The sequence below is a fragment of the Nannobrachium achirus genome (genome assembly GCF_963921795.1).
Source record: "Nannobrachium achirus genome assembly, chromosome: 15".
NCBI classification, from domain to species: domain Eukaryota; kingdom Metazoa; phylum Chordata; class Actinopteri; order Myctophiformes; family Myctophidae; genus Nannobrachium; species Nannobrachium achirus.
Genome location: NC_137822.1, coordinates 30,219,368 through 30,228,386, shown reverse-complemented (window position 1 = coordinate 30,228,386; position 9,019 = coordinate 30,219,368). Strand labels below are relative to the sequence as shown.

General features: G+C 40.8%; 1 protein-coding gene across 1 annotated transcript; it reads right to left on the bottom strand.

The window, feature by feature from the left end:
• Window positions 1–406: 406 nt before the first annotated feature.
• LOC308298938 (cystatin) lies at window positions 407–6,521 on the bottom strand. The gene is made up of 5 exons (XM_080742636.1): window positions 6,331–6,521; window positions 6,029–6,171; window positions 1,924–2,075; window positions 1,295–1,396; window positions 407–635 (listed from the first exon to the last, which is right to left on the bottom strand). Exons 2-5 carry the CDS (start codon window positions 6,117–6,119, stop codon window positions 522–524), a joined length of 459 nt encoding a protein of 152 aa, XP_080598762.1. The 5' UTR covers window positions 6,120–6,171; window positions 6,331–6,521; the 3' UTR covers window positions 407–521.
• Between the last annotated feature and the right edge of the window lie 2,498 nt (window positions 6,522–9,019).

Below are 9,019 nucleotides of genomic sequence, written 5' to 3'. Positions count from 1 at the left end.
GGTACGATAATTCAACATTTCCCATCTGGTAACACTGATTACCAGTTACTGGAAGAAAAATATTTTACCTCTTGAACAAGGGCTGGACAAATGAGGATGAATTAAGAGTTCACTTATGGGTATTCTGTTTAACTACTTTCAACCTAACATCCCTATTTTTTATCTCAGAAGTTTGCAAAAGTAGAAGATCTACTGACAGGCTCACGACATGGTGTGTTGTGTACTTGTGCAAATGCTATTTCTGAAACCTGGCTACATCTGAAACTCTTACGTGTGCGTGGGTACTATCTTGGAGTTATGGGGAGGACCAAATGCCCCCACAAAGATAGAAAGATCGGGATAATCAAGTGAGAACTATTTGCTGGGTCTTAGGTTTCAAGAGACCACAAGAGGATAGGATGTTTTTTTAAATTGTATTACAAAGACAATAACACCACAACCATCATCATCATCTTCATCATCTTCAACACATCAAAGTCTAATGAGATGATAACAATCAAAGCTTTAGAGACACTTGTATTTTATTGGTTTTCTTCAGGTGGAGGGACTAGGGAGGTCTTCTGACAGGAGGAAGAGTCCAGTATGTGTTCGTTGTTACGAGGGTTGAAACGCACTTCGAAGTGGCACGTCAGGCGCTGTGAAGGGGTGAAAGCAGAAACAATAAAACACTTCATGACACTAGCGGTTGTAGTTGCAGCTCCAAGGACTGTTGTGAGCTTAATACCCAAGTCGTAGCTACTGTAGCATCCTGTATTTCTGGGGTGTGTAGGTCATTAAATGTCTGCATTCTGTAGGTCGTTAAATTGCGTGAGTAATGCTTTGAATTCAATGTCTGTTGCCATAGGGCATGGATGTAGTACAGGTATATAGCTATGTATACATGTAAAATCGAACCTCTGTTCGAAGTGGAGCTGTGTGTGTGTGTGTGTGTGTGTGTGTGTGTGTGTGTGTGTGTGTGTGTGTGTGTGTGTGTGTGTGTGTGTGTGTGTGTGTGTGTGTGTGTGTGTGTGTGGGTGTCTGGCCTGGCCTGAACAACAGCGCCCTCGTGTGGTCACAAAAGGTCCTGTTCAAACTCAACGGGACAGTTCTCACTTGACGGTGAGGACAGTTCTCACTTGACGGTGAGGACACACATTGCTGCCTATGGGGAGCTCTGTTCCACACAGCTCCAAAAACAAGCACAGAAGCATAGCCAGCCAAGGTATATCAATGCACAGTGTGTGCGTGTGCATGCGTGTGTACATGTACACAATCTCTGAAGCACATATTCACGAAAATATATAAGGAGCCTCACTTTTTTCCCCAGAGCACATTGGTCCAGATTGTGGCCCTCGGTCTTCAAACACTTGGTCTTTGCCAGCTCTGTGACAATCTTAAAGTTGATCATATTGGTCACCTGAGGAGAAACAAGACAGAAACCTAATGTTGTTAGTGTTAGATTATAATTTATTAGACATTAATGATAACATTGTTGTGTTCTGTATCCCTATCCCCAGGGCCAGGAGAGAGAAATTGTTTTTTTTGTCCGTCTTCGGTCAAATATCTAACGCATAACAAAATAATGAGGGATAATAAGAAATTACAATCAAGGTATGAAAAAGATAGTATTTAATTAACAGTTTCTCAGACCAGACTATCTCTTCCAATCTTTGAATGCTACAGAAAGTCTGTAATTCTGCACATTAAAAGCACAAAGGACAGGAAGGGTAGTTGACCTACGATTCACGACACAGTATCCACAAAAATGTAGTTTCTGCATTTTTCCTGTTTCCTTAGCATATGGCATAGTTTATGCTTTTTTCCTGTTACCTTAGCATATGGCAGCCTGATGTACAAATGCACCCCTTGGACATGATGCTACAGTATTACAGTATGTCACAGAAACCTTCCCACAATCCAACCCTTGATGCTATTCTATCTAACCTGAGCCTGTGCTGAAGTGATGGAGATCAGTTTGAAGTTCTTCTTGGCCTTGGAGCGGCTGTTGAACTTCTCCACAGCATAGCTAGCTGCTGCCTGAACATCTTGTGCATCTGGACTCTTGTCATGCCAGCCACCCAGACGATTGACATTCTCTATCAGAGAGAACAGACGGTCACACAACAAGGTCACATATACTGTTCACACTGTACATACACAAAATACATAACATGCCACGTCTTGATAGGGGGTGAACATCTGGCAACACAGCATTATGTGATGAATGGTCAATAGAGTGTGAACACTCAACACACAAAGACACAGACAAGAAAAACTCAAAGGAATGCTATCAGAACAGCACCGACATAATATGGAAATAGCTAGGTAATGATCCTGGAGTCAAATGGTAACTAAGACAACAAACTAAAATGTGCTTCATTCAACCTTACTGCACCGTGTAGTGTTAATTGAGAGAGTGAACATTTTTGGATGTAGGCTACTGTAGGGTGGGTGATGGCTGATTAAAAAAGTCACGCCTGGCCTGAATCAATTTAAATTTGAATTGATTTTGCCATGCACAGACTCACAGGCAGGCACTGTACAGACAGTTTGTTATATCTATTCTTGTCCTGCATCTTATTTCTGTGTGTTTGTCCACATTATGGTCACAATTAAGCCACGGCAAGCAACTTGGATATTACTTGAAACTTGCTAAAGAACCTCAGCTGTCTTGAGAGCTGTTAAAGAGTTCTGCTTTAGATGATTTGCGGTAGTCACAGAGAAACACACTGTCCTATTCACACATGGCACACACATAGAAACTGGCTTTCAATGTGTTCTTCTTTCCGATGGGTTTGTACTGCTTCAGACTCACAATTGGCAGTTTCAGCTGACTGAGTGAAACAGAACATTAGTCAAGGACATGTAGATTACATGAAATCCCACTTGCCAAACCAACTCTCTTGCTCTGCCAAACCAAAGCCTTTACCCTTTACCATCACATTATGGGGTATACAACGGGGTTTCTCAGGGGAAACAAAAAAAAAACTTTGTATTTGGAAAGCTTGACAATGAAATCTATCCTCAAGCAATACTAATGAAGTGAGGTGTATTTTGAGTAGAGTATTGGTGATTTGGTGGTGCTGGAAGATATGATCTGTGGGACAGAATGTACCCATGCAGAGTTAAAGTCCTCTGAGTTAACCAGTCAATAGACAACATTCAGCCACTAGATGTCACAATTCTTCCCAGTAACATCTATAAAGACAGCAATCATAACTTGCAACATTATAATGCAATGCTGTCTCCAATCATTTATTTTAGGGAAAAAGTGGCATACCAAATAAAACAAAAGCACACATGGATAATGGCAGCCATCAGCTTACAGAGGTAACTAAAGTAGGTACAGTAATACACAGTCCCCTCTCATCCTTCCCAAATATTAGCCTAAATAAAACAAATATATCATGATGGAGTGGACTGAACATTCTGCCCAGTCACCTATGCTAGCCAGTATAAACTAACTAATACTTTACAATTTTGGTTTGGGATATTAGATAAGTATATGTGGCTAGCATTTCTGTACCAAGCACTTTGAGTCTGACCATTATCCCAGGTGTGGCAAGCCAAAACCATGCCATTTAACGAATGGCGGCTATGCATGGGCGGTACACTGTTCTAGTGAAAGGGTTATTATGTGGGGCCTGTTATAATAAAATATCTATGGTTTTAAGTGTAAAATACTCCCAAAACCAAACTGTAAACCAATGTAGCCTGCACTGTTCCAGTCAAAATATGCCAGTGACAACTCTTTTAGCTTAGTGGCCAAACCATGCCCTTGTGACTCACTCTCCCCAACCAGACTGCCACATGAAGCCAATGGCAGAAGATGGAGTGTGAGTGAACACAATACATGTTTTATTATTTATCTAACCCTAACCCTTTTCACACAGGCACACCCAGTTGAAGAGTGAGAGTAACACTGTTTGAAACAATTTAGGAAATATTGTAATCTTTATAGATTTTCCATGCTCAGCTTTCCAGCTTTCTGTCTGTCTCTCCCGCTACACTGTCTCCCTCAGTTCCTCTCAGTTTTCCTTCTGCATGTCTCCCTCTTAGCTTTCCTTCTGCCTATGTCTCCTACATCTCCTCTCAACGTCTCAATTTCAGGTGTGTTTTTATAAGGCATATACTAAAACGAAATTATATACAAACATGACCTTTGAAAATGTACTCTGAGTTGTCCCAATATACAGTAGTAAAATAATGGACTTGGTGGAAGAAACTGGAGTTCCATCCCTTCACTCCTGCTTTTCTGTTATTTTCCACCATTGAGCCACCTTCAAGCATTATCACTTTTATTGCTATGAATTAATTTAATTCTGCGTAACAAAGTTCAGAAATCTTTAATTTGCACTTGAAAAAATGCATTCTTCTGGGACCCCTCCAAATTCTCCAAATCTGATATTTATTAATTTCCAGGGGGGGGCAGAAATATAAACATCTGAGGCAACTGAGTGGGAGACCATTTAAGGACTGTTGGTGAGAGTGTGCCCATTTCAGAATGTTACACAAGTTCTTAGTAAGAGTAATGAGCTCATGAATTGACACAGACTGACGTCCTCTCCAAGCAAACAATATGTCTGAGTAACTATGTTGCTGATGATGACATCATTGACATGGCCATGATTAATGACAGGGGGGGTTGAAATACAGGGGAGAGAGAGGTGGGGGGGGATAGGGCAAAGGTGAAATACTTTGTGATAGGGGAGACATAGAAAGAGAGTGAGAAAGAGAGAAAAATAAGGGGGAGTGTAGAGTGTAGAGTGTAGAGGGCAGGTTGTGCAAACAAAGCTATCTAGCTGGCATATGTTATATGCTAGTGAATAAAGTCTGTTTATCATTGCTGCTTTGTCTGGTGGCATTTGTCTTGTAATGGGCTTCTACCTGCCAGTGTCAAGGGATTGGCCTGGTAATATACAAAATGTCAACACACCTGTTGGATAGGAACATTCACAAGTGGAACAGCTGAATTATAGCCTAGTTCTGACTTGTTTGAGTTTAGCCAGTTCATTGAATGTCAACAGCCTTAATTTAATGTAGGCTGCAAAGAACTTTAGTGCACAATACATATACTGTAGGCATGACATCTGGTTAAGACTATTGTATGCATACTATAAAGAGATTAACTCTTAAATAAGCTTTGTTCTTCATGCAATGTATAATTATTAATATCAATCATTATGTTTTCATATGCTTTATAATAGGCTATTATTGGTGCAAATGCAGAAATAAATGTCCAGAAGCATTGTTGCTCTTAATTACCCAATCTAGATATTGGAAACTTTCCTCCCATGACATTTCTAACAATACATAAACAAAGTTTTCTGCATTGCCAGGCATGGGATGGGATGATATTAAATGCACTCTGTGTTCCATGCTCTCATTTACAGTCTCAAAACCTGTTCCCGTGTACCATTGTTAACCACTTACTGTATATTATGTAAGTGGTTGTGTGCATCTATTAAGAAAGCAGTGCCTCTATCATCAGGCACATACGCATTTCACAAAGTGCTAGGACCCCCCCAATAAATGGGTGGTTATTGAGGCCTTAAACATAACAGACACAGCTAGAACATTGTAATTATCCTGCCCTGAATACCAGCTGCGACTAAAGATATTCAACACTAGTTCTGGGCTGGTTTTGTGTACTGTTAGGTGGTCCCTGTCCTTTATTTGAGTTGCTATCAGCTGGGGGAGGCATTCCTCTCCACAATGTGTCCTCCAGGAAAGGAGAGTCACTGGCAATTTAGAGAGCCTCATGACAACATGTCACACTGAACAGCCAATATTTATTAAATGATACAATTTGGACATCAAGTGGATATAAGAATGTTGTTGCTATACTTTGTCTATTTGCAAATGTGTCTAGTCTTTCCCCATATTACTCACTGAGAGGATTTTTCAGGCTGTTCTCCATGTGAGAGGGACCTGATGTTCGACCGGTTTCTGCTCGCTGTCCTTTGTTCTACCTCTATATTATCCTATTGTTGCCATAACAACACATCAACACTTATCAGATTTTATATTGTTACGTCATATTACTCACTGACTGTGATGATTTCCTCTGCCACAGGCTGGTCCCCGAGTGAGAGCTGGATGGCTGAGAGACACAGCAGCACTGACAGATGTAGAGACATCTCGATGGCTGGAAGAATACCGAAGCACTGCGGGTCACTGTGAAACGGATCACTGCAGAAAAGAGAGGACGGAAGTAATGGGAAGGTAGAAACCCCAACCCTGTAAATTGTAATCTGTTCAGATCTGCAAACCGAGACTCGAGCTGAACTGAACAGAGTTGTACGTTGAGTTGAGTTTTGTTGATTGCAGACCGGCTCCCATAAAACCTACCTTTAAGATCCTACAGAGGTCTCTCTATGATTAGAGCCGCAGTTGGTGAAAGGGCCAGTCAAGTGGCCCCTCTGGCATGAGAGCGAAAGAGAGAGAAGGCCGGGTTTTGACTACACTTCAGAAAGAATTCTATGCTGAACACTGAACACAGTACTTGACTAGACCTACTGCTGAATGAGAGACTGAGTGAGTGAAAGAGAGAGAGAGAGAGAGGGATAGAGTGCCAGTGAATGAGGCAGTTGAGTATTTAAGCCCTGGAATGTTTAACCAGCCAGTGAAGACCACACCCACCTTCTGCCTGGCAATGACGCCACACAGCTTTAACAGCCATCAGTGGCTTTCTGCTGTGTGCGTGCGTGTGTGCGTGTGTGTGCGTGCGTACGTACATAGGTGTGTGTGTGTGTGTGTGTGTGTGTGTGTGTGTGTGTGTGTGTGTGTGTGTGTGTGTGTGTGTGTGTGTGTGTGTGTGTGTGCGTGTGTGTGTGCGCGTGTGTGTGTGTATGTGTACATTTGACAGCCATTGTAGTATCTCTGTGGACATGTGACTCCGTTTCAGCTGGTGCATTCTGTGTCAGGCTTATAGTGAGCAGAAAAAAAACAAATGCAAACTTACGTAAACAGCTCTCCAGAACATTTCATATAACCCACCTGACATAGGCTACTCTCACTTTACCAATACAATACTTATATGTCACAGAGAGGAAACAAAACAGGACGTGACATTTTGACAACACAAAAGGTCCTGAATCAATGCTATGCACATCAGTCTAGGCGTCATCATTGCATGTATGATGCATGCTTTCATTGAATTATTTCAGCTGACTGTGTGGCTGGCTGGTTGAACAATAGACAAGACACCTAACAAAATGGTGCAATCATTTTGTGCCCATTTATGGTGTTGTGGTTTAGTCCGCTGTCTCTGGATTTATATTCTCCTGCTAACCTAGGCCGCGAAATCCTCACTTCATAAGACCTGGAACGCATCCGTGTGGCGTTAGTGAACCACTTTAACCATTATTTTATGCTTTAGCTATTAAAAAATAGCAGATATGCAAGCTCACAGGCAGCGTGGCACCGAGTGCCACACTGCGAGCTTGTAGATCTGCTATTTTTGAAAAATCGTGAACATTTGTGCAACTCTTTTATTTGAATATTTCGACCCGATTCTATATATAAATGTCTCCCAAAATTACATGTATTTGGTTGCAGACCCCCATTTAAAAATATGTTGTTCCAGGGACCCCCAGAAGCAGAAATTTGAGTTACAATTGTTTGCTTTGAAAAAGATATACAGGTAGGCCTATTCAAAGATGTGCGCACATTTTCACAATTTTTTAAAAATAGCAGATATACAAGCTCACAGTGCTTGTACATCTGCTATTTTTCAATAATTAAAGCATAAAATAATTCTAAATGGGTTGATAAAAGTGATTCTCACATCAGTGATTTTCACATTCACTTTAAAATTACACCAGACCTATCTCTAGGATTCCCTCAATCCCAATTGCAAAGATCTTGTGTAGTGACGATGCTTTACCACAAGATGGCAACATTTAGCTTTAATTTATTTTATTATTTTCTGACCTTTTCCTCCCCTTACCATCACAGTCACAGATGATGTTTGGGACAGTAAAATATGTCTAGAAATATTTACCACAAACATCAATACACTGCATGTTACATGCTTTTAGTGCTACATTGTCACCAAGATTCCAGAAGAGGGCAGTCAGGATCATCCTGCGCGCCCTTTAAACATCACAAACCTCTGAACAAGAGACTACACTGTGTTAATGCAATGTATAAATGAATCCATTCCATATAGGCTAGTAAAGGCTACACATAGGCCTACAATGTATTTCTGAGAGATGGGGCATGTCCCCATCTCTCATAAACGCAAACAGTAGGCCTACAGGTCCCAAATACATATTTAAATTAAATAGGGGAATATTTACAAACCAACATTAACCTAATACATTCTCTAAAATTTCCATTTAAAAATCTTCCTTGGGGCACTCCCTCCCATGGCGAGGATTAATGGCTACTGAATGACACCAAGCACTTCATCTATCCACATTTTATACAGCTACAGCAGACATTTCGACATTTTCACATGCAGGCAAAGGTATACCAAAAAGATCTGGGACCTATGATGAGAACCTATGGTGATATGTTAGAAAGAAAGAAAGAAAGAAAGAAAGAAAGAAAGAAAGAAAGAAAGAAAGAAAGAAAGAAAGAAAGAAAGAGAGAAAGAAAGAAAGAAAGAAAGAAAGAAAGAAAGAAAGAAAAGGGGCTGTTTATTCATTTAACTACACATCTCTATGATGTCATACCACTGTTAACAAATCCTTGCTCAGCTGGCTCTCTGTATGTTTAGTGTCTTGAGACAAAACTGTAAAGAATGTAATCCTATTTACTCTCCAGATGATTGTGCCTGACAATTAAGGGCTTTGTAGGTGAGGAAGAGGAGGATTTCTGTTTTTTCTTTACAGGGAGCCAGTGAAGAGGAGCAATGTGGGAGACATGAACTCCTCTCCTATTTGGTGCCATTATTACACATGCAGCAGTGTCCTGGAGACCAATAATACAGCCTGGAGGTAACAAATATATGGACTATTCACTTTTTGAGACAGGATTTGAGACAGGATTTGTCTTAAAAGTGAAAAATGTGTGTGTGTGTGTGTGTGTGTGT